Source organism: Anarrhichthys ocellatus, unplaced genomic scaffold (assembly GCF_004355925.1).
Source record: "Anarrhichthys ocellatus isolate YVR2014 unplaced genomic scaffold, GSC_Weel_1.0 scaffold31, whole genome shotgun sequence".
NCBI lineage: Eukaryota > Metazoa > Chordata > Actinopteri > Perciformes > Anarhichadidae > Anarrhichthys > Anarrhichthys ocellatus.
The window spans coordinates 2,038,457-2,063,222 of record NW_022280061.1 but is presented as its reverse complement, the minus strand read 5'-3'; the positions used below and the strand labels follow the sequence as shown (position 1 = coordinate 2,063,222).

The window sequence follows — 24,766 nt, the reverse complement described above, 5'->3', positions numbered from 1 at the left end:
TCAGTCCTGGCTCTGGTTCTCCCGTGCCTCCCTTCCCTCCAGGGGGCCCAGCTGTACGGTGTCGGTGTTGGCTCCCAGCGGGGACGTGCAGAGCAGTGACGCGAAGCTCTGCTCCTGGTCGCAGGAAGAGACTGTTGCTAGGCGCTTAGCTGTCCTCCTCCCGCCGGAGCTTCGGCTTGGCTTAGTCTGACACCCGGATGTACAGTATACTGTGGGTATAAGACTGCTAATGATTTCATCTCCTCCCCTTCTATTATCGATATCATGCAATGTCTATTTTGCCGTGGTACCGTCGCTGCATCCTGGGCTTAGCACCATCCAAGACGAGGATGACGATGGTGAATGGTTTAAAGAAATACAGCATTATCATACTGGTGTAGAAGTACAGTCTCCACCATCCACCTGAGAAAAGTATTAGGCTCTTTAGCTGAAAGATGCTCCACTAGGTTGACAAGCTAGATGTTAAGTTTAGATAAGTTGATGAAAGCAGTTTGACTGAACCAAAACAGTAGTTTGTTTGTGGGCTGTAAAACCAAAACATTTGCCTTAAAGACGCTGAAGGAGACCACAGAGTTGGCTGATAATCAACTTTGGGTTTGTCCCTTTAACATCACACATAGTTGTTTGTTTAAAACTCTTACTGTCAAGTCATCTAAAATGAAATATCCCTTTTCTCCGCCAGCATTGGTGGAAGAAGTACTCAGATCAAGCAACACCACCATTTTAGAGATATTGTGTCCTGCATTCAAATAACAGTATTGTTCATCAAATTTATTTATTGAGTATCAAAAGTAAAAGTGCTCATTGAGCAGCCCAATGGCCCATGTCAGAGTCCCATTATTATAGACAATGTTATTGGATTATTAGTACTGATGCATTACAAACATTTCAATTGTAGCCGGATGAGTCGGTGCCAAATTAAGACACTTTATATACTGATGGGTTGTTTTAATCTGCAACAATGCTTCATATTAAAGTCATCATATGTTTAGTATATAGAATCTTTATCTACATAGTAACTAGTAACTGTAGCTGTCAGATAGTGTTGAGTAGAAGTACTCAAGTAACGTCCATGTAGTGATTATTTGAGTGAATGTACTTAGTTACATTAAACCACAGCTTTGTTTGTTTCTGTCTCAATCAGACTTTCTCTTATATCCATCCACGTCTCTCGTTCCCCAACCCCCGCTCTCTCTCTGTACATCCACACAAAGAGAAAGACGGGATCGTTTATTTCACATGTTTACTTGAACTTCAATAGCAATACAAGACAATCAGAACACTTGAGGTCGATTATTTACAAGGATCTCAGGGGGGGGTCGCAGAAAAGTTCTGAGGTTTCGTATGATCTCTGGCTCCGGAGTCAATAGTTCTGTTGCTATGACAGGCTCTATGGCAAGGAGTTCCATCACCAACAGTTTGTGGCAGGTGGAGGGAGGGGTGGTTGGGGGGGGCGGTGTCGTCTTGATGTGAAATGGGATTGGTCAAGAGTTCAAAATCAGTAGGAGGGGATGTGTAAGAGGCCCCCCTGTTGATATTGATAAAATGCTTCACTGTGATACATTAATTATACAAGAATGATGTATATACACGCACTCACACTCACACACACATCCTTACACACACGCATGCTCATCAAGCTATTCGCACACGCCCACACACACACGCACACACACTTCAGCACTTTCCTCCTACGGTATGTAGCCTGGTAAAGCCACTATAAAGTCATGCACATGTTCTTTGAAAGGATTTTTTGGCAACACACAAGTGCTTCTTTGACACACTGTTTGCTTGCTACAGGGAAGGGCAACACCCAGCCGACAAACCAATAGAAACTTAAGACGATGGGCCAATAAGGATAAGCACCAATGAGACGGGAAGACACAGAAGGGTTTCAGGAAAGAGAGGGTAAAGAGAGGAAGTGGAGGAGAAAGAGTTATAAATGGATCACAGTCATAGAAAAGTAACAAAACATGAAAAGGGGGAAGTCTCGTGGTGATCGGGAGATAGAAGCAGGGAGGAGCCATCACTGTCATCATCATTACCTTCATCATCCATCATCGTTATCCTCTTTGTCATCATAATAGTCATCCATCCATCAGCTTGATCTTCGCTATTTGTGATAACCACCGTCTTCCTCCTCATCCCTGGTTTCTATGCCCCGATCACCACCGCCCTAGTCACAGGCTCGTCACCCGCTGCATCTGTCCGTCGTCTCCCTCCGAGGTGGGCTCTGCCGTGTACACTGCGTCTCCGTTGGACGCCAGCGGCGGCGGCTGGTAGAAGGTCTGCAGGTGACTGGGCCGCGGGCCGAGCGGGGGTCGCCCCAGGCTGTAGGGCAGCTCCAGGGCGGGCCGCTGGGGCTGGCCAATGGGGCTGCTGATGTCTTCTGGACCTTCAGGGCTGCTGTCCGGGTACGAGAGGGTCGGAGGGGAGGTGCGGGTGTAGAAGCGAGGAGGGGAGCTGCTTCGGCTGTACACCTGGGGGGAGTGGCGCGAGTAGAGATTGCTCGGAGGCGAGTTAGTTTCTCGAGGAGCGAAGATGTTCGTCGGGGGAGAGCTTCGGGGGAAGATGCTGAGCGGAGGCGAGCGTCGGTCTCCGGGGTAGAGCGGGGAGGGGTTCAAATCCCGGGCATAGATAGGTGAGGAGTCAGGGTCTAGGTCAAGGTCAGGGGTCAAAGGCAGAGCAAAGCTGTCAGAATCCTCTCGTTCGCCGTGATAACGAAGAGACCCTCTATCTTTCCCTCTTTTCCTCCCGTCGAGACCGCCGTCTTTGCTCTCGAACAGGTAAGATTCGTCCCTGTCTATATCCATCCCTCCTCTCCACACATCCAGCGCTCTGTCCTTCTGCTTCTCATTCTCTCGCTCGATCCCTGCTCTCCATCCATCTCTGTCCTTTAAAAACAAGGATTCGTCTTTCTCTCTGTCCATCCCACCTCTCCATCCGTCAACCGCAAAATCGTTCTTCTGTGTTATAAAAGTCTCTTCCTGGTCTGTCTCCCCCCGCCACACCTCCATCCTTCCACTTCTCTTCTCCAGCAGATGAGATTCCTCCCTCCCTCTCTCCATTCCAGCTCTCCATTCGTCCATTTCTTCATCTCTTGTCTGAGAGGTAAAAGACTCGTCGTTTCCTCCTCTCCATTCGTCCATCATTTCCTCTCTTTTCAAGAGAAATGTCTCGTCCTTCTCTCTGTCTTGGCCGCTTCTCCATGCCTCTACACCTGCATCCCTCTGTTTCATCAGCAGGGGCTCTTCCAGAGCCTTGTACAGGGACTCAGACTCCTGTGGGGGAGGGGGAGGAGGAGGCGGGAGGGGCCTGTCCCGGTAACGCTCCCTGTCTCTCTCCCTGTCCCTCTCTCGGTCTCTGTCGGTTCCTGCGCTCGGCTCGACTGTGCCGCGGTGACGTGACAGGGTGCCCGGTGTGCGGCTGAGGGTGGAATAGGGCCGTGCCTGAACATCAGGGGGGCGCGCCTGCTGCCTGTCCTGGAGCCCGCGGCGACTCAGAGTGCCTTGCAACGACCTGTCCCCGTCTTTAAGCAGCTCACGGGACTCGGAGTCTCCAGAAACCCGTGAGTGTGACCAGCCGTCTTGTAAGCGTGGCGCCGTGGCGAGATCTTGTCCACGTGTTGTGGAATGTGTCTCAGCGTCTTGTGTGTGGTGCCGCGTGTGCGCCCAGGCCTCTTGTGCATTGTGGCGTGCGTTTGGCTGCATGGTGGCAGCCCACCCCTCTTGGGGCGGCTGCGCGTGTCGAGTCAAAGTGGCAGTGTGTGGGAGGGCTGCCCTGTCGAGGTGCTGAGGCCGCGCCAGGCTTCCGTAGCGCTCGGGAGGAACAGGCATGGCAACTGAGGGCCTGAGGTTGCTCTGCACCAGCTCCGAGATGATCATCTTTTCCAGCGCCGCTGCATCAGACAGGTTACAACGCATTCCAGCACCGCCGCCCAGATCTGTGGCCCCGTGGGGGGTGAGGAGGGCTGGGGAGATGTCATCACCTCCGATACCAACTCCTCCCTCCCGCAGAAGGTCAGTGCTGCCCACCACTCCAGCTCGGGACCCGGGTGTGGTTCCCAGACCGTGCAGGGTGAAGGTGTTGGGGGTGTAGCCTCCATTGAGACACACACTGTCCAACCCACAGGACTCCTGGCTCTGGGACACTACGCCTTCTGTTGGAAGAAACAGCAAGATGAAAATTAGCAAACAGGGAAACCATAAAAGATTCACATGAAGAGATTTAAGTGACTGAATGGATGAATGGATGAGTGAGTTTAGGGTTCATGTGCCTACTGATGGTGTGGCTTTCCCACAAAGATTTTGATATTGAAAATATTCTTTGATGAAATGTTCAGTTATGCAGCCACATGAGAGAGATGTACTGTATGTGATGTCCTTATGGTCAATAAATACTGTGTGCAAATGTTGCACAGGTAGTCTATGAATTGAACAAGGAAGTGGCGCTCAATGATTCGAGTGAGCACAATAAAGGAGAGCTCATACTCTGCTTGTTTCTGAAGGTTCCTACTGGTCCACGACAAGACAGAGAGACAGAGAGGGAAAGTGTCAAAAAACATTTAAAAGACAAACATTTCAAGGAAAAACAAAAACTGGAAACAGAACAACACACGGGTATAAACCAAAACGTTTTCAGCTTTTAATTCCAAACTTTCAAAATGTACAGAAACGAAAAAACGATAAAGGGCAGAAGTCTTAGGCCACTCAGGGAAATTCAGGAAGTAGATCCCAAGCGATAAATCGCTCGCCTGATATTTTTGGTCAATATTATCTTATCACAGATAGAAAGGTATCGGCATATATGTAATGTATGCGAACAAAAACGTCTGGTTCAGAAATGCAATAATGTTATAACGCTAACTTAGAAACAGTGTCATCATCACTGTTTGTTTAAGAACTGCAAGTTATATATATATATATGTTACGTACACACAAAACACGAAAAAGTATGTCAGAATTGAACACATTAAACTTCCTTAAGAGTTGATGCTGTGCACCTTTTAATTAAGAAACTTGAGGGAGTGGCCTTACATGGGCAATTATCAATGTGGCACTGTGAGTACACATAAGAAAAAGGACAGTAAATTAAACCAACATAAAGAGGAAGAGTAAGTCATCTGAGTAGAAAACAGACTCAAAATTAGGAAGAATCCCAGAACGTTGTGATGAAATGTACCTGTGGAGGTGAAGGGTTGGTTGTACCCTTGGGTCAGCATCGTGTCATAAGGAGAGGCTCCGGCATGAGTCTGCAACACTGGATTAGTCAGGAAGTGATTCCCTAAAGCAGCTGAGGAGAGAGGGGAGGGAAATAAATTAACAAAACTGAACAACAGAGGAGGCAACACTCACATTTAATAGAGGTCGAATCTTTACCTCGGTTAAGAGTAGGTGTGTTGTTAACGTCTGCAGCGATGAAAGACGATTCAGTCTGTCTGCGAACGGTGTCGTTCCACATCCTCCTGATACGACTCTGGAATGGAAAACATTTCACACAAGGTCAAACTGACTCAGACGCAGTGAGAGAGACAAAGAGCTCGGGGGACTTAGAGGTGCAGTGTGTTGTAACGTACCTGTCTGTTCGCAGTAGCTCTCCGACTCTGGCTGCTGGTGTAGCGGCTGTTGGACCGCAGGGCAGCACCCTTCACCGAGTCCGGAGAGCTGGAAGAGGACGTTGCGCAGCACTGCGAGAGGCGCAGGCATCGGCCGTAGTCCTTCTGACCCTGCATGCAATATTCAAACATGTAACATATCTCTTTGGTCACAAATGATGAGGTTACACATTAGGGTCTTACAGTTAAAGATGCAGGAACACAGAGACAGACCTTCCTGGCAAGGGTGCAGTGTAGTATGGTGATGAGGAGGCCCTGGGCGGTGTTGAGGGAGGAGAAGAGGTAAGCCAGGAGGAGAGACGGAGCACACAGGAACATCAGGCCTGAGGACCAGGTGACGCTCTGCAGGAAGAGCAGCGTCAGGGAGCCCACCGCCCACGCCCTGCGAATCACATTTTATTTTCATTTTGACGAGATCAAGAGTTCACTCACCTAGATCTGTTAGTAATTTGATTTTTCCGGTCCCCGAGTTTTAAAGCTACAGTTGGAAACTTTAATAGAAATGACTTTCTGTCATATTTACTCAAACTGTCACTTTATCTTGGCAGTAGTACATGATACAGATAATCTGGTTCCTCCTCTTATTGCTCCTAATGGCATTCGCACCTCGCCCGAAGACAAACAATCAATCAGAGCCAAGGCGTCTCCAACGCGGCAGTCAATCACTGCTCGTGAACTCAGTTCAAACTGTCAAACTAGGCAGTGCTGATCAAACATGAATCAAGATTATGTTACTGCATTGCCTATTCCCCGCCTCATATGTTTTCAGAAATAATATATAGTAGTGCAGGCTACTCGGGGTTCCTTCACAGCTTCCATTTTAAAATCCAATACTTTACCAGACTCAAATTTTCAAACTTCTCGGTAGATTTATCAGACATAATGACTCTGTTACTCTGCGTGCAGAGGATGCTGTGGTTAAGGTGTTTTTGCCCTTGCAGAAGGCTTACACCAGCCGCCACATCCCCATGTTGTAAATGATTTCACACAAAGATTGCATCTAGCTTTCTTTTCCCATTTGGAATCCTCAGTCAACCAGAGTTTATAGGATCGTCAAGTCGGCTCTCGGAAAAACTTGCATTTACCCATTAAGGCCGTTCAGTCCACACTCCTGTGTAATCTGTTCTATCAATTTATTAGGGCATGTATCAGGGGCAATAGTCTGGAAACACAAATATTTTCCCATACTTTCTAATAACTGTGTGAGTGGAGCCAGAGCGACTGAAACACAGCGATACGCTGCACACGATGCCGCGCAACAGATCAGCACGAGACGCTGTACTCACCTCAGGTTGTCATGGCGGCTGGAGTCCGGCTTCAAAGCAGCGGTGCTGTGCATCTTATGTAAGGTCATCACCAGGACAACCAGGTTCAACTGAGGCCCGAAAAAAGAACAAAAACATGTTCAATATGTATACGTTAAGAATGACTCGACAGGATGTTATTACACGCCGATGATTAAAAATATATAAAAGTGTTTGTGTCTGTATTCTCCGTACTCACCGTAATGACGACACCAACCGGTCCGAGGAAACTCCAGATGAAGTAATTGTCTGTTCGCAGCCAACATCTACACACACACACACACACACAAACATATCACAGTAAATAACAATCTCCTAAATAGCAAAGTCAGTCTGGTACAAGAAAAATACAGATGTAGGAATGTAACTGCCTTCCTCCAAAAACACACACGCAGACACAGACGTTAGTCAACGTACGCAGTTTTTGAGCCGTAGCCTCTGAAGTCTATGGCTGCAGAAACAGCCACCACCAGCCCAGGAATAGAGTAGCCACACAGGTAGAAATACTTCCTCCTGGAGTTACGTCCCTCGAACACCTCCCGCTGCAGCAAGTACAGTTCCACCCCCTCCAGACACAACCAGCAAAACACCGAGAGCAGCGAGAAGTGCAGCAGGCCGGCAATGATGGAGCACACGACCTGCAAATTTAGATAGAGGAAGAAGGAATATTTCCCAAAATGCTACCCTAAACAACATGCTTTAGAAACAGTAATGAATGAGCACTCACTGTATATTGAGTCTTGTTGGCACCAACAAGGAAGAGCAGTTCAGTGATGAGCAGGTTGGCCCACAGGTTGCAGTGGATGGTGCTGTGGTCTGTGTGCCAGGGTGCCCCCTGGCAGCACAGGGTGGTAAGGCAGGTGGCCAAACACACCAGCGCTACAGAGATGCCAACCCAGGAAACCACATAGACGAGAAGCTCTTCTACACCGACCCCAAACTGATGAAGAGGAGCAGACGGGATAGAAAGTGCAGAGGGATTTAAGATCATTTGTTGTCTGATCATGTATGAGTGCAGGAACAGGTGCAGATGCAGGATTGTGACCGAATATGGATGTATTGTGTGGTGTTGAGTCCTCGTGTGCCTCTGGTTGTGAGTCCAAGTGTGTTACATAACATTCAAATGAATAAAATCACACCCAACAAAGAGGACATCTTGCAGAGAAACACTTAATTCAATTTCATAGCAGGACAAAATAGCTTGCAGCATTTATCACTCTCTCTCTCTTACAGCTACAACCCACAATTATCCCCCCCTCTGTGCTTGACTTTTAAACAACATTTTGGGCAGCAGGGTGGGGGTATAGTCCAGCTGTGCTTCAGCAAATGGGTGCATAAAGGTGGAGTCGGGAAGCCTTTGTTGGTCGAGGATGGAGCTGGATTGATGAAGTTAAGGTGTGGCACCTGGTCATCTTAAATGAAGCAGTATTGGCAGTAATAACACGGTCCATTCATACATCTGCACAAATGCTACATGCTACATTTTGCACCACTGTCATTGTGCCTCTGTGTGAGAGAAGGTTCATGCAAATCCATAAAAAACAAAACACACTTAAACACTGTAGCGTGTTTGTGGTGCGTGTTACTTACAGCAGGTTGCTGATATGTCATGAGGACGGCATAGCTGGACAGGTGGTTGCAGGCGCAGGTAGTGTGTGTGTTGTTGGTGTGTAACAGACGGCAGCCCTGCGTAGACCACCGGCCACTCCCAGAAACCCCTGTTCCGTTCCAGAAAGAGCAGTTGGGGCCAAAGTGGTTTTCCAGCTGTGGAGTCAAACGCACACCAAAACATGTTTAGGTGCATACAGTATAAAGGATACTTAGTGACCAGAGGGAATTTGCACATTCTAAACATTAGAGGTAAACCGGCTTCAAAACAGACCTGCAGGTGCCTGAGAGTGAAGATCACCGGCTCGGAGAGATACACTCTGTTGGATCCTCTGTGCACAGAGGCGGAGATGACATGGGAGTTGACCACCAGGCTCCTACGCCTGGCCTCCGATCCCTGGCCCAGCCCCAATCCGAGCCGCAGAGTTGAGTTCTGGGTAGTCAGGAAGGAGCCCAGGTTCTTATAGAGAGAGAGGACCAGCTTCACCTGGCCTGCAGAGGAAAAGGGGACATAGTGAAGAGACAATTCGAGACTTCCACCTTACATTTTATAATGTTTGGATTTTGATATGTGGACAAAAAAAACTAGTATTACTTCCACAGCCCGATACTTGTCCCACCTATGGTTTACCAACCCAGGCAACATACTTTATAATACCCAGCTATATAAAATGTGTATTAGTTTTGGTGCGTGTCACAGACCATTGTTGCTGTACTGTTGCAGAGCCAGTGCTGATATCTGCAAGATGCTGTCGCTGTCGTAAGAGTGAGGGAACGTCAGATCCTGTATGTCTGCCTCGGTATTTAGTACATACACCTCCAGATCTGTGCACACAGGAACAGACACACACAAAAGCTTAGACGAACTGGTAATTTCCACAACGTGTAGAGCAAAAGAAAGAAAAGAGATGGACCACGTACCAACATTTGGTGCCCTGTCACTGAAGCGGCCTTCGTAAAGATTGTTTGCCAATAGAAATGCTCCTTTCTCCACTGCGTCTAACAGCAGCGATGCTGAGCGGGACTGGTCAACACTGCTCATATCCGCCCAGGACACCAGAGCCTCAGGACTCAACAGGTTATCAACTATCAGAACGACCGCCTGACAGATAGAAAGACAGAGTGTTTTATTCTTACTCTTGATTATCTGTCTGTCTGTCAGTCTGTCTGTGTGTCTTACCTGAACATAGGCTCTGCATGTACGTTCCCTCTTCTGCAGCTGAAAACACGAATAAAAAAAATCGAATGTTAGAATCATCATTGACATCACTGACATTTCCGCTCTCATTTCCAGGAAAGGTCAAGTACACCTCTGCACTGACAACAGGAACAATTTACCTTGTTGTAATTGCGCGCTGCTGACTCTTTATTGGCTGGTCTCAAGGCCTGGAGCTGGGAGTCCAGGATGTCCAATAGCTGTTCAATTAGCTTGACGGACATGCTGACATCACCGGCATAGATCCGTCCCCGGGTCAAGTTGACCAACTCCCCGGCGATGTTGGCCGCGTTCTCTCCGCTCTTAATCTGGAGTGAGGCGTGGGTGTTTGTAATGTCAAATATTTTGACATTTAAGAGAGAGCTGCTTGTTGACTGGCTTTAGGGGATTTGCACAGTGTGTATGCGTGTGTGTGACTAACCTTCTGTGCAATTTGGCTGACCCAGGGAGAGGTGCAGTTGGAAAGGTCAGGCCCTCTGGAGCTCCAGCCCACCGGAGACTGCACGCACTGATAGGAAGCTATACCTGCAGAGACAGACAGGGTGACACAGACTGTCACGAAGAGGAAGGAAAGCCTGAGGTGGTTCGACACTTCCCATGCATCTTTTACCCTTACATGGAGCTCACAAATTCTTACACTTGTTTTGCTTTTTTTCATTTTTCTAGAAGCAGATATTATAGTGCAGCAAAATAATAAAAAGTTTTGGCATTTGATTAAATATGGATTTCATCAATAATTAACGAAAGACAAGACAGTGAATAAAATCTGAGTATATATTCATGAAATAAACAGTAAACCAGGAGGAAATATTCCTAAAAATGTGGACTGAAAATACATTTATTGTCTGTTTAGTCAAGATACTAATGTTGTTCTGTTTTTTTTGATAAAAACGTTTTGGCCTCTTAGAAGTTCCAGCACACCATACAGTCTTAGTGACGGGTGTGTAGGACCAAAAGCACCAAAACAAAAACAAAGGGTGGGATTCTTTGCTTTCCAAGTAAAGTTTTAGCAAATAAACTACGTATTTACACAAAAATACGTAGTTTTTTTTGCAAAATCAGCGTTAATTTGGAGTCGTGTTTGAATCCACCTGATGAATGTAAGTACATTATTTACTCTCCTTTTATCCTGGTTTTGGTATTCATCAACTTCTGACAAAAGCACATGGGTTGTTGTCTAATTAGTTTTCAGTTGTTTGACTGTCTTCACCAGCAAGTAGCTAACTTTGAAACTGACCAGTACATGTACTGTAAAAAAATAAAATGATGAGCTAAAAAGAGGCTAAAAGCTCATGAAAGCATAAATATATTTCATAAAGCACAGAAATAGAGTGTCTGTTACACCATGTTCAGTTGTAAACATTTAGTATCAGATCATTCCCCGGTGAGAACATCACCTCTGTGCTAAATCCATGTCCAAACCATTCAATGTGATTAGGACGAGGCATAACGCACCACAGGCTTATCTACATAATCTGCATAACATCTTTTATTCCGAGGGAGCGCTGAGCTGAGGAAGACAGCTGCACAGCGAGAGGAAAGTTGACAAACCCTATAAACTCTTTCTTCTTCTCGCTCTAATATGAGGGCAAGTTCAAAGAGGGGACATCCGACTACATTTCAAAGGAAAACGAGATACAGACTCACACATGCAACTAGCCCACATACACACACACAGCGCAACACGCAGATTGGCATGCTCACATCTGTACAGGCACACACACACACACACACACACGCCACACCTACCCAGTGACCCTTTCGGGCAGGGCCTCTCCACATTCTCGCCCTTCAGCGTGGGCGGCCACTGCACCCCTCGTGCCACCCGGCCGTCACATCCGCCCACCTGACCAGGAGCCATGGGGACACGCAGAGGTGGACGTGGGGTCAGAGGGACCATGGCTGTGATCGGCCGCTGGTCAAAGGGTCCTCGGTTGATGACGCCAATGGGGTGAGAGGCCGACGGCCGCACTGGGGTCAACGAGACAGTGGCCGTGTAGGAGCGGACGGTCGTCATCAGAGACGAGAGAGGACCTGGAGGGATGGCAACACTGTTGTTTCTCTGGTTTCAACACATACCAGTATGTCCAAATAGACAAGTACACTTGTTCCACAAACCTTTAGTGGGCGGTGGTGGTGTAAACTGTAGCGGGTATCTCAGCACGTAGTAGTTGTTCCACACATACAGCTGGTTGTCTCTGGGGTTGTAGTCTATGGAGGAGATGTACTGGTAAGGGTTGGGGAATGGTATTTGAACGGGCAGCTCCTGTCCACGGCTGGTGTCGTAGGCATAAACCACCATGTCGCTGCCGACCCGGCCTTCTGCCTGCCCCTCATCATCCTGGAAGACGGAGCGCACGGCGTAGAGCACCCCACAAGCCATGAAGGCGTTGCTTGCCCCGCGCTTGTCAAAGCCGGTGGCCCACGTGCCTTCAAAGCGCAGGGTGTACGGGTTCACCTGCAAACGAAAAAATTAAAAGACATGGGAAAATTATAGAACTCAGTAATAAAACCCATCATTTCTTTCTCTTTCCAGTCATCAATCTGTTTTCCTTCCTCCTACTGTACCTGGCTGACCACGATGCGTCCATTATTGGCTTCGGTAGAGTAGATCACCCAAAGGCCGTTCTCGTCCACCGCCAGATCAATGTCTGACTTCCCTCCCCAGCGGTAAGGCGAGGTGTCGTGGTAGTTGGCATTGACCACCACTGCCTCGCCGCTCTTGATGCGTGTCCGCAGGTCATATTTGACCAGATTGCGCGTTCGCTCCTTGTTGTAAAACACGGCACCGTCATACACCACAAAGCCTGTACCGTCCACGCGGCTAGGCAACCTAGAACAGAATAATTGTTTTATCCAGAGATGTTTCCAGAGCCCAAGGTTGCATCTTCAGCAACACAGTGTACACAGAGAGATTACTCACTTATAGGTGGTGGTGACCCTGTTCTGGCGGTAGTCGTCCCAGGAGGCGTACTCATACAGCACCTCAGTCCTGTATGGAGTCCACGGCATGACGTACAGCCTGTCACCAGCCTGCAGCGGGTCCTTACACCACGCCCCCGACTGATGCTCCGCCTCCAGGAGAGAGGAGGCCGGCTGGATGCTGAGCAGTGAGCCGGGACACACGAAAACTGGAAGACGGAAGTGAGGAGGGGAAGACAGCAGGATGTGAGAAAGAAGAGGAAGAGGGAGGGAGAAGAAGAAGAGCGGGCAAGGAAGTAAGGAGGAGAAAAGTGTGGAAAGATAGGGGAGATGGGGAGAAAATGGATCGATGTATGAAAAATGGATCGAATTAGATGCGGTTGATGCAGCAAGAAGAAAAAAGAATGAAGAGAAAAAGAGAGGGATTTAAAACACCTGTGCTGATCTCAAGAGGCAAGCAACAGAAGAGACGCAAAAGTGTTGAAATTCACACACTGTTAGCGTGTGTGTGTGTGTGTGTGCTTGTGTGTGTGTGGTGAGTAATACAACAGGGACACTGCAATGAAAGGTGTGTGAGTGTATTTATGTGCTTTGTGTGTGTGTGTGTGCGTGTGTGTGTGTGCGTAAGTGTGGGTGTGGGTTAGTGCAAAAAGAGTGAAAAAGGGTGTGAGGTAGAATCAGGGACGCAGAAGGCGGAGCTAAATTTTGCCTTGAAGTGAATGAGAGGGCAGGTTAGTTTACGCCGAGCACAACGATTGGTCCACCCACATGTCAATAACTGTATGAACACATATGTATACTGTACAGTCTCACACTGGCATGCAAACAGGCATGCACACACACACTCACACACGGAAGCAGTGCTTGGTAAGCACACATCCAGAAGGATATACAATCACACACATTTGGTCTTATTTTTCCTATGAAGATAAATAAGGGGCTCTTCCTATAAGGGAAGAAAAGGGAAAATAAGCATGAAGAGGATGATCAGACAAGTAGGAAGGAATGATTGCAAGAAAGAAAGAACAGTGCTTGTGTGTGAAAAGGAAATAGCGAGAAAGAGAGAAAAGGTAAGAAGATTATGTTTATGTTTGTGTGAGCAGTTGTGTTTATGTTTGTGTGTGCAAAGAGAGACTAAGGGAGAGAAATAAGAGACAGAGAGATCGACCAGGAGCAAGAGAGGAAGAGGAGGGGGAGAAACTGGAGAGAGAAAGAGAGAGAGAAAAGAGGAAGAGGGACTATGTGCAGAACCTGGATAAAATTGGATAAAAGGACGGGTTCCAACCACAAGAGATGGATAAAATGAGGGTGACAAAATAACCAAGTAGGAAATGAAAAAAGGGGGGCAACATCCAGCATGACTACGAAACAACGTCCTAGGGTAGGAGGAAGAGAGAGATGGCAGGAGAGAGGAAGAGAAGGAGAGAAAAGAGTGTGGGTCGGGGGTAAGAGATCAAGATGCTACAATGTTTTGTCTTTACCTTTTTGGTCCACTTCTACTCAAGCATAGGAAAAAAAGAGGGAGAGAAAGAAAGAGAAGTCAGAGGGTGAAAGAAGGGAAGTAAAGAAAAGAAAGAAAGCAAGCAAGAGAGAAAGAAAGGAAGAAAGAAAGAAAGAAAAAAAGATAAAGAAAGAAAGAATTGCACAGATAAAGACTTTGGAACTCATTCTCACCACAAACTTTATAGTTCACGTAAGAGATAGAAGAAGCACAAAAGAGACCCAGCATACCCCCCCCCCCCCCCCCCCCCCCCCCCTATCCTCCCTCGCCCCCCCCCCTCCACCTCCTCCGATCTCTCCTTTCCTCAATCAGGCTCCTGTGGAGAAAAGAGAGCAACTCCCGGGGCGTGAATCTGAAAAAGAAAACACACACGCATGCACGCGCAAGTGCACACATGCACTCTCGCACACACACACACACACACACACACTCACACACACCCATACACAAGACATACAGTATGCAACTGTACTACAGTTTCCCTATCTGTTCCTTCTCCATCCACCTTTCATCATGTATTTGACACTCACAAACACACAAACACACACTCCCTGAGAAAAAAAAAACTTCTATCCATCAATCTCTCAGTCGACATCAGAGGTTATAAGAACAAAAAACAAAAACATACAATATAGCTAGACAAATATAGGTCAAATCTCAGTGTTTTACATGCACATGCACATATTTACATGTAATCATGTTTGTGGGTGCATGTGTGTTTAAGTGTGTGTTTATATATACGAATACTTACTGTAAGGGACGCACTCATACTGGATCTCCAGGTACTTGTATGTTCCAGGACAGGGGTCTGGGAAGACGTCGACCCCTGCGACCACCACACACTGAGTCCTGTTGTTACACCTGGAGGGCAGCGGATGGATGGATAAGTGAAAGGGATGATAGAAAGAAAAAACAATGAAAGGAGAGAGAGTGATTAACAGACAGGAAAGGGGAAGGACAGGACACTCCATTTGTCTACTCTCCCTCTCACTGAATATTGATCAGTTCTTCTAGGAAAACACTGCGGAGTACACAGCTAATGGTGCAGTCAGGCACTCAGACTCAGCTGGAGAGATAACTGCACTCGCACGTACACATGACTCACAACACAAGTATTGGTTTTGTCTAACGTTTCCTCTGACATGACTCCACAGGTATCTTGTATAGCAGTGCACACACACGGTATGTAAGAAACAGTAGATGCTCTCATTGATTGGTTTAACTGCTTCCATAATGTTTGCACGTACTCAAACGTCACAAGAATGACATTACAATTTGCGCCTCTGCGTGTGATTTAAGCTCTTACGCAAACACAGTCAGCAAGATGTGTAACCCAGCACATACACACCTCTGGGCCATGATCTTGAGTGCGTCAGGGAGGTAACACTGTGTGTTCTCCATCTGGAAGGGGTCTGCGTCACAAATCTTGTCATCGGTGCGTCCATAGTTGGCGGTCTCCACCATAACCACGTCACTTCCTGGGCAGCGCAGCTCTATGGGATAACCCTCGCATGCCAGCTCCCTACGCAGCAGCCCGAACGGCATGGCGGCCCGGGACATAGCTGCTCATGAGGGAGGTGGAGGTAGGAAGAAGGTAGAAGAAAAATAATTTTCATTCATCAATCATTTCTTAAGAACAATAAGCATTGACACTGTCTTCAGACTTAGTAACGATTATACCAATCTAAACCAATTTATCCGATTGTCTCTTCCTCTTCGAAGGAAGTTGGATATACTATGATTTGCAGCACCCTATATCAAAACTTAGTGATGTCACTCAAAGGTTTCTGAGCTCAAAGTGGGTGGCCCGAGCGTCGCCATATTGTTCTTTTTAACCGGAAGCGATCGTATTTGGAAAAGAGGATGGTGCTATCGTTAGCGTAACAAATGCTAGTTAGCAGGTAACGCTAGTGCTATTAATGAATGTGGATGATTATTTTGGCATAGACAGGCTTGTTCCTTTTGTAACGTTATTGGAAAAAATTTATCAAAAGCCGAGTCCTCAAAGCGTCTTTTTAATACAACGAGCTAAGCTAACAAGCCGAAGAATGCTGAGCGCCTGCTAATTAGTACATTTTTAATAGTAAAGTTAATTTTGTTTGTAATTAGAACTAGAGTCGACGAGCACTGACCAGTAACGTAATTCCAGGAATTAGCCATGTTTCATAGAAACAAGAACATTACAGTTCCTCGATATCCCATTGGAAACTGACGCGAGAACAAAAGTCATCCAAACTATCGTCCAACGCCCGCCCATTGGCCAGGATGCCCGGGATACAATTAACCGCACAGTAAGCCGTAATATGTCCGACACCGCATGAAAAATTCTATAAAAGCCACAACACCACGAATACGGCCGAGAGGTCAAGTTCAGTCGCTCGAATTAGCCAGGTTACGCCTACTTCTTCTTCTTTGTTGGGGTTTGACGGCAGTCCGCATCCGGTAGCTGCCAGAGGTGACGCCTCGAAGATAGCTAGCGCCTGTGACGGCGCCTACCTGTCACTCACAGCGGCCACTCCCTTAATTATGCAGAACTTTGAGCCTTTACATAATTTAAACTGGTGAGTTGCATAAAAAAAATCACCCCCGTACACTTGTTCTCAACGGGGAACACACTCACTAGTTTCCCAACAACAACAAACGTAATTTAAACATCACACTCTGATTATCTCAATCTCAGCATGCCAACACCTGTTTGATGTAAGCGTAACATAGCTAACACACATTTCCGCGCTGTGAAAATGTGTGATTTAATTGAATCTTTAAGATGCAGGCATGTGTGAGAGTTTACACTGGAAGGACTCCCAGATGCAAGCAGACTGTGATTGTTGACATAAATCACACTGCACCTCCACTGTGACACCTGCTTGTGATGAGATGCGGGTACATCACAGTATCGTGTGTTTTAATTCAATGGGGAGAATAAAGCTCATAGTGCTGGCTTTCAGATGCTTGGTAAACACAAAAGACAAAGATTGTATTATTTTCTTTCCTTTCCCTTAAAGACTATATCTTACTTTGTCATATCTCTCTGTATGTAAACTCACCTGACTGCCATATTAATCTGTGTAAAACAGGGTTATTGGAGGAAATCACATTACCATATCCTTAATCCGGTTATTCACATCCTTTTGAGTATCATGTACACACATAGAAAGGTGTTTGCTGTGTCAGGATGAAACCCACAGTTAAATTAGTATGCTACTGGTGTACTGTAACTGCCCGTGGTGCTGAATGACTGATCGTTTATTAACTAGGAGCTGGCGGCTTCTGGAGCAACAGGCTGCACTCTTCAGATGTTTTGACAAGCTTTTGTTTATGCAGGTCACAAGATGACTTTGCCCTTCTTTAGCGGCAGTGAGTTCCACTTTTCTTTACGACTTTGCTCAGTTTGCAGAACAATGCCTTATACAGGAGTCACCCAAATCTACTGAACACTGGCATCATCCATTGCTTCCTTTTTGAATTTTTTTTTTGTGATTCATCCTGCTGATTGCTGTGTCCCGATCAACACATCGACACGATACTAACATCAGCGCCGTTACGCTTACCTTGACCGGAGGGCGTGACGTGAGCCAGAGTGAGCACACACACTCCCAGGAACCACAGTGACACAGCCATGCTGGGCGGGAAGGGTTAGGACGTCACACCACCAGCCGCGTTAGGAGAGCCTGTGGAGGAAGAAGTGTAAGATTGAGAGTGAAGAGGTGCGCACTTGCCTTGTGTGTCTGTCTGTCTGTCTGTCTGTCTGTCTGTCTGTCTGTCTGTGTGTGTGTGTGTGTGTGTGTGTGTGTGTGTGTGTGTGTTGGATGATCAATAACACACACTGACAGCAAAAGAGTGCACGTGAGAAAACACAGCGGGGTGGAAGGTGGACAGAATAATAGAGACAGACAGAGAGGAATAGATAACAATTGTGCATTTGGTGCAGCAAAAATACCCTCAATCTGTTGTTACCATGGTGATAGCACAGTGCAGTCTGGGAGAGAGAGAGAGAGAGAGAGAGCGAGAGAGAGAGAGAGAGAGAGAGAGATGTGCTGGCTGTGTGTAACTGCGTGTGTTTGTGAGGGAAAGCACACACGTGTGTACGTGTTTTAAATCTGTAATTAGCTAGGCGTAACAGTGGCCACTGACCCATAAAAAACTCTTAATCTTTCTATCCTCACACACAAACACTCACACACACACACACACACACACACACACACACACACACACACACTCACACACAGGCAGAGGGCTGGGCTCAGCTTAGGCTACTTTTCAGTAATCCTAAATAAATGATGTCGCGGAGACGATCTCCTCCCCAGCAGGGGTGACGAGGTAAACAGCTGACTGAGGGCGCAGGTGATCAGAGGGTGATGCTGCGCTGTGGAGTTTTACGAGGGAACATACGGGACGCAGGAGGACGAGATACAAGAGAACAACAGTAATATGACTCCCTAATATAGTCTGAACTCTTGGCCCTGGACAGAAGGGAGGATGGAGGCTGAACGGCATCTTGCACGGCATTTTTTTCTCCACTGCTTAGCATTCCAATCTGCTGCTGCAGTGTGTGCATAGTATCCAGCATGATGGTCTTCTGCTTGTATGCGTGTGTGTGCGTGCGTGTGTGTGTTGGGGTGTAAGAGCGCATGTGTGTATAAAGATACATATGTGTGCTTGCGTGTGTTTGTCGGTGACTTGCTTTTCTCTCCGTCTTCTTGTTAGGTAATGATGGCAGACAGATTTAGGTCACTCCTCAACAAATGTCCAACATGCATTCAAAGACGTGTGTTGTACAGGGCACACGCGAGCACACACACACACACACACACACACACACACACACACACACACACACAAGAAAGAGAAGAGAGACCTCTGCCTTCTTTAAGCCCACTGAATCAACTAGACTGTAATAAATGCCTCGGGACCACTGTGATACACACACTAACACACACACACACACACACACACACTAAACACAGTACATAAAAGACTCACCAGAATGAGAACCTTTCCGTTTTGTCATCACATACACACACACACACACACCCACGCTATACAACTCATCTCATCCAAAACCCTTATGGCAGCATGTTCTTTTGCTCGCAACCCCCACCATCACTCTCTCTCTCTCTCTCTCTCTCTCTCTCTCTCTCTCACATGCACACACACACACACACACACACACCCTTAAGTGTTGATGCAGAGTAAGTAGAGCAAGGACACTGATGGGCCTTGACAAAGCCACACACCCAGTCCCCCTGTTCGCAGCACCATGCTCCCTGCCTGCAACCAAAATCCAGCCCCGGGCCACCGACCGGCCTACTTGGAGGAGCAGCCTCCTCTAAGTGAGAGTGAGCGTGAGTAGTACACACACACCCAACCGTGCGCACATACAGAATACACAGAGAAACTGCATTTATCTGCATATATCTAGCATTGTTAATAGTGACTCAGTAGCAGCAGAAGATGTACTAGCAACTACTTTGATTATCAAATTGACCCCTCACAAACAGTGCTCCATTTCTAGTCTCGTTAAGTAGCTTTTCTTTGTTAAAATAAGTTCAGCCTGACATATTTGGTATCTTTGGAAATTGTGGGAGTTTTGCTACAATTTCAAATAAGGTCAAGTGGTTTTCAACAGTGTTTGGCTTTAGGGCTTTACGTCATCGATGAGGGCAAAAAAATGACAAATATTTGCAGGTTCCAGCTTCTCAAATGTGAGAATCTGCGTTTGGAAATTTCAATTTCACTTTCGAGGGCTGTAGTGGACAATTTCACTATTTTTTGACATTTTCTAGAATAAAATGAACTTTAACTGGTTAATCCATAAAATAATCTGAAAATATTTTTCACTTGAAGAGATGTCAAACAGGAGTCTGCCACTCAGAAACCTGCGGGTTTCAGAATGTAAGCATTCTATAAGAAACACAACTGATTGACTCACTGCTGTGGGGAGCAAATGTTACCTGAAAGCCATTAAAGTCAGCCTGTTGGAAATCATTCAAACTGATGTGAACTCACGGCAGGTACAAAGATCACACTGTTGGAGGCGGAGGCCATAAAATCAACAGAGACAGAGGGAGAAAGAGGGAGCAACCTCCCCCTCATTTGGTCAGAGAGCCTCAGGGCGGATCACTATGAAGCACAACGTGACCAAACAGACTTGTAGTGTTTTGTTCCTAATGGAAGAGTAAGTGAGTGTCTCTGTGTGTGCGTGTGTGAGTGAGTGATGGAGAGAGAGCAATCAAGAGGTGAGGGAGAGACTGAGAGATTAGTCTTCATGACAGCACAGCGAGAGTAAAAGCTTTATTGGCTGAAATACTTTTTTTAATAACAACAGCGTCGAGAATTTTCTTGTTGCCGTCGATGATATTCGAGGCTTGTGAGGGGATTTTAAAACACGCTACGGTGCCCTCTGTGACGGCGAGCCTGTTTCAGACCGTTGACCTCCACAGCTCCCACAGGGCTGAGGCCTACTCACCGCAGCCAAATCCACTTACAGGGTTTTAGAGCCTGTATGTTTGTCTGGTCGATGCGCGAATCTGGGGAATGGAGGTGTCGCCCTCTGTCAATCATTCGCTTGTTGCAGCCGGGAAACCAAGCGACGCTCAGAGCCAAGTTCAGAACGATACGACCTGCGCTGCATGTCGGACGCCCCTGAGAGCATCGGGGGTTGGGGAAATGGGAGGAAATGGCTTGCAGATATATTCATGTTTTAAAAGTCACTTGTCGAAGTCATCCACTGTTTTTTAATAATGTTATCTTTCAGTTTTAACATATAGTCACCAAAGTGACTACATATCTGTAACGCTAACCCCTTATGAAGATTGATAACGACATTTGAAATATGGAAGGCCAAGGGGGCCAAATGCCATCCGTGGCCTCTCATACTATTTGTGTGTAGCTATACATCCTTTTTGCGTGAGAAGTCCTTTCCTTTCACCTAAAGAATCGAGTCTTCTTCTGCAGACTGCAGGAGGGTTGATTAAACATTGATAAGTTTCCTCACATATTTATCAAGATCGTAAGTCTACCCTCGGCACTCACTCTCTGAGTTAAAAGCACACCGTGCCTTAGTGCACTATAAGCACTTTCTGGGAATATGAGAATTTCAGGAGCGTTTGGTCATCTATCACTGATTTGTTTTTACCTCCTCACTGCTCAGTATGAAGCAGAATAGTTGAGATGAGTAGCTGTCGAGTGGAAGAACACCACACAGACGGGGAAAACAGCCCACAACACCTCAACGTGATGTTAGAGGACAGGTAGTGTTTTTCAAAAGTCTTGTTCGTTGAAAGAGCTATTTGTCGCTGTAATTGTCCGATCTCTCCATAGCGTCTTTGAAGCAATCCCTTCTTTGTGCGACTCCAATGTAGTGACTACTTTAATAATCAAATGATCGTCTTTTTCTTTTAGAAGAAATAGCCGACATTTCAAACTCTCAGCTTCTCAACTGTGCAGATTTGTTGCTTTTCTTTGTTGTGCGTGAAACTAAAATAAATATATTTGGACAAAGAAGACGTCACCTTTGGGCTGTGGGGAATTATAAATTATAACTGGGCTTTTCTATATTTTCTGACACTTAATAGACAAAATGAACAATCAATAAATTGAATTTTCACCACACAGAATGCAATTCTCCTGTTACACACGCTCATACTAATATGAAAGTATGATGGGAAAAATAGAGACAATATGGCTAAGAAAGATGCAGCAATTAAGTATGTATTTTTTAAAGTTTTGTCGCAAAATTACCATACATAGCTTTACTTTTTTGCTCAGCACGAAGCCGGTCGATTCTGTTTCCCATCTCTAAGACGGGATCTTTTCATGGCCAGTATGGACAGCAACAGCTTTGGTAAGAGATTGTGCCACACTTAGTGTATTACGCTATTGAGAGCAACACTGCAAATCAAAGAGCAGAACTGCTTTGTGGGAAATATTGGACATTCCTGGCTGCTTATGTTTTTTTTTAAAGAAAATTATTTTAAAGAAAAGACACTATATGACATTATATATATCAATATATGGAATTCAAATGACATATCCTGTGATGATGTGAGGGTTTTATCCATGTCACCTCTATGCAGGAGGAACAATCACAGCCACTGATTCCTCTTTTTACGTACGTTAGTAAGCTGATAAGGGAAGACACATTTTTAAAAACTGTGATTCATCCTTTTAAAATGGCACACTGTGTTCATGTGATTAATCCACAGCACTCTGCTCGTAGTTTTCACAATAAAACCGCAGGGAAATGCTGCAGTAAAGGTCATGTTGTAGATCCTGGAAAATCTAAATTTCAATATAGTGAAGTGACCGGGAACCAAATGTCTTGGGGTTGGTTAAATATTCATAACGGGTTGCTAATTTTGAACACATGACACATCTACAGTAACGCACGTACATGTTGATGCTGTCTGAGTGCGGGGTGTCAGAGAGAGTTTGAGAACGCAGCACGTAAAGCGAGTGTACGGGAAAGCGAGCTTTTCCTGCTCTTACAGCATTTTAAGAGACTGCATCACCTCAGTGGAGGGATAACATGAGAAACCTTCATGTTTATGTCGGAGGCTGACATTGGGAAATGTACAGACTTTTATTTGGAGCAACCTTGAGCATCGTCTGTCGTACTGTGCGTGCCGTCCTGCCCCTCTGCACTAAACATCATTTGTGTGTCAGCATAACCTCTCGCTATAATATGAGCTGTTTCAACATGTCACCAAGACAAAGTCCCGGACAAAGAACAGGATTGTGATCTTGAAGCGTGACTAAAATTCATGGCAACAAAAAAACTGTCTCTTGCTTTCTGGGAAATGGTTGACGGAGGTGTGACAGAGCAGAGCCGAGTGCGTCCAGCAGCTTTTGTTATCAGGACGGCAGAACAGGCTTCAGCCGGACAATTCCCTTTCAGCCATAAAAGCCGTTTAGCCGTTCATACGGTGAGATGACAGGAATGCGACTCAGGTCGGAGAGTATATCCCATAACGATTACAACGATTACAAGATGGAAGCTGTCCCTTGTGTGATATGTGAGGTAGTTTTAAACGCACCATTCTTTGACCAAAAGCAGACAACCTGGTTATTTGATCACGCATATGGTTTACCTCTGTGTGATGAAGAGCCAATTAGGGCTCCCAACACTGTCCTGAAACAATTGCAGTGTTTTGCAGACGGATTGCTGGATTATTTCATCCAATTTGTTTCTCAAATGTGTTTTCAGAAAACTCACTAATATGTATCAATATCATGTTGTTGTTTTTAAATGGCACACCGTGGTCAAACAAGTATCCATATCACCCACACCTCCTGGACAATATATTTGAACAATTCATTTTGTACTTAATAGAATATATGATTATTTGTGCTTTTAGAGACATTTGCACACAAGACTTTTGAGAGAGAAAAACACAATATGGATATGATGGTCATCACTGTTCAGTTTCAGTTTGATAAGCTCCGTGAAGCTGCAACCAATCACGGGAACGCTCGGCTCGACAGCAGAATTACACCAATTAGTCGATTGACGGAAAATCAGTTTGCAGCTTTTGAGCAATTACACATTTCGATAATCTTTGAAGCAAAAAATGCCAAAAGATTCACTGGCTGCTGATTTGCTTTGTCATATCACTTATTTTGTTCTGTCACATGTGATGAAGGTTTTTGATTGAACAAAACAAGCAACTCAACGTTAAGCTCCAAAGAACACTTTTTTCCTATTTCTTTCGCAAAGACAAAACCTTCATTGTCAGTTAATCACCCAATTATTTTTTTTGTATTGATCTATAATGAAATATTAATTGCAATATTGTAACAAGTGAAATCCCAGCCGAGGCTTAATCTCGTTTCACAATATTAATATTCCACTGATAGCCTTGAACGGGCCTCACACGCTCACACTCAGTGTGTGTCTGACTGATGCAAAGAGACACGATAGGAACCTGCAGTGAGGGGGTCCGAAATGAAAAGAGACAAAAATGCTGCGTTTTACAAGTCAAATCCATCCAAATAGTGTGTGTGCATGTGTGCGTGTCTGAGTGGTTTAGGCAAATATACATTTTCTTTTTTCTCTCCTCAGTGGTTGATGTAATGATCCTTACGTGGAAACAAACCTCTGTTTTCTATCTAACCTGCACGGTGCAGGCACACACACACACACACACACAACTAGGTGAGTCACCTTATTATAACTTGTGTTCACTAACATGTCTACATATAAATCAGTGCAAAGCAATCATCCTTTTCACAAACGTCCGTCACACACTCAAGGTTACAAATATATCGGAAATTCCTCCTGACAGAGGAGCACGAGTCCTGTCGGCCACTGAGCCGTTTCTCTCTCATCCCTCCGTCCCTCCCTCAACCCTCCACCTCCTTCATTTGTCTCCTCTTCCTCCCCCCCCCCTCCCGGCCTGGCCTCCTCCACTGACCCAGTCCTCTCATCCTCTCGCTGAAATATTGATAATGGACTCTCGCTCGGCCTGCGCTCTCCTCTACTCCCTCTCTTTTCTCCTCATGTTCCCATCTGAGGTGAAACCAGCAAACATGACCAAATCCGAGTGTGTGTGTGTGTGTGTGTGTGTGTGTGTGTGTGTGTGTGTGTGTGTGTGTGT

At 46.0% G+C, this 24,766-nt stretch overlaps 2 protein-coding genes across 8 annotated transcripts in view; both read right to left on the bottom strand.

Annotated features, from left to right (window-relative positions):
• Window positions 1-1,215: 1,215 nt before the first annotated feature.
• Window positions 1,216-24,766, bottom strand: part of LOC116392750 (adhesion G protein-coupled receptor L1) — a 25,036-nt gene continuing 1,485 nt past the window's right edge. Inside the window, exons 2-26 of one of the 7 annotated variants that reach the window (XM_031864467.1) lie at window positions 17,717-17,836; window positions 15,514-15,727; window positions 14,917-15,026; window positions 14,146-14,160; window positions 12,666-12,873; window positions 12,311-12,575; window positions 11,861-12,200; window positions 11,492-11,776; window positions 10,164-10,267; window positions 9,865-10,050; window positions 9,707-9,745; window positions 9,448-9,628; window positions 9,229-9,351; window positions 8,801-9,018; window positions 8,509-8,682; window positions 7,646-7,858; window positions 7,336-7,556; window positions 7,118-7,184; window positions 6,901-6,989; window positions 5,798-5,996; window positions 5,576-5,725; window positions 5,379-5,475; window positions 5,182-5,292; window positions 4,491-4,514; window positions 1,216-4,159 (exon numbers count right to left, since the gene is read on the bottom strand). In XM_031864467.1, coding sequence (XP_031720327.1) covers window positions 2,181-4,159; window positions 4,491-4,514; window positions 5,182-5,292; window positions 5,379-5,475; window positions 5,576-5,725; window positions 5,798-5,996; window positions 6,901-6,989; window positions 7,118-7,184; window positions 7,336-7,556; window positions 7,646-7,858; window positions 8,509-8,682; window positions 8,801-9,018; window positions 9,229-9,351; window positions 9,448-9,628; window positions 9,707-9,745; window positions 9,865-10,050; window positions 10,164-10,267; window positions 11,492-11,776; window positions 11,861-12,200; window positions 12,311-12,575; window positions 12,666-12,873; window positions 14,146-14,160; window positions 14,917-15,026; window positions 15,514-15,727; window positions 17,717-17,786 — 5,682 coding nt within the window. In that variant the 5' untranslated portion in view covers window positions 17,787-17,836 and the 3' untranslated portion in view covers window positions 1,216-2,180. The remainder of the gene's footprint in view (window positions 4,160-4,490; window positions 4,515-5,181; window positions 5,293-5,378; window positions 5,476-5,575; window positions 5,726-5,797; window positions 5,997-6,900; window positions 6,990-7,117; window positions 7,185-7,335; window positions 7,557-7,645; window positions 7,859-8,508; window positions 8,683-8,800; window positions 9,019-9,228; window positions 9,352-9,447; window positions 9,629-9,706; window positions 9,746-9,864; window positions 10,051-10,163; window positions 10,268-11,491; window positions 11,777-11,860; window positions 12,201-12,310; window positions 12,576-12,665; window positions 12,874-14,145; window positions 14,161-14,916; window positions 15,027-15,513; window positions 15,728-17,716; window positions 17,837-24,766) is intronic. The other 6 variants (XM_031864468.1, XM_031864471.1, XM_031864470.1 and 3 more) reach the window with 6 other exon arrangements.
• LOC116392722 (nucleoredoxin-like protein 1) overlaps window positions 17,802-24,766 on the bottom strand; it is an 11,360-nt gene continuing 4,395 nt past the window's right edge. Inside the window, exon 5 of the mRNA XM_031864429.1 lies at window positions 17,802-17,836. Within this exon, the coding sequence (XP_031720289.1) occupies window positions 17,802-17,836 (35 nt within the window). The remainder of the gene's footprint in view (window positions 17,837-24,766) is intronic.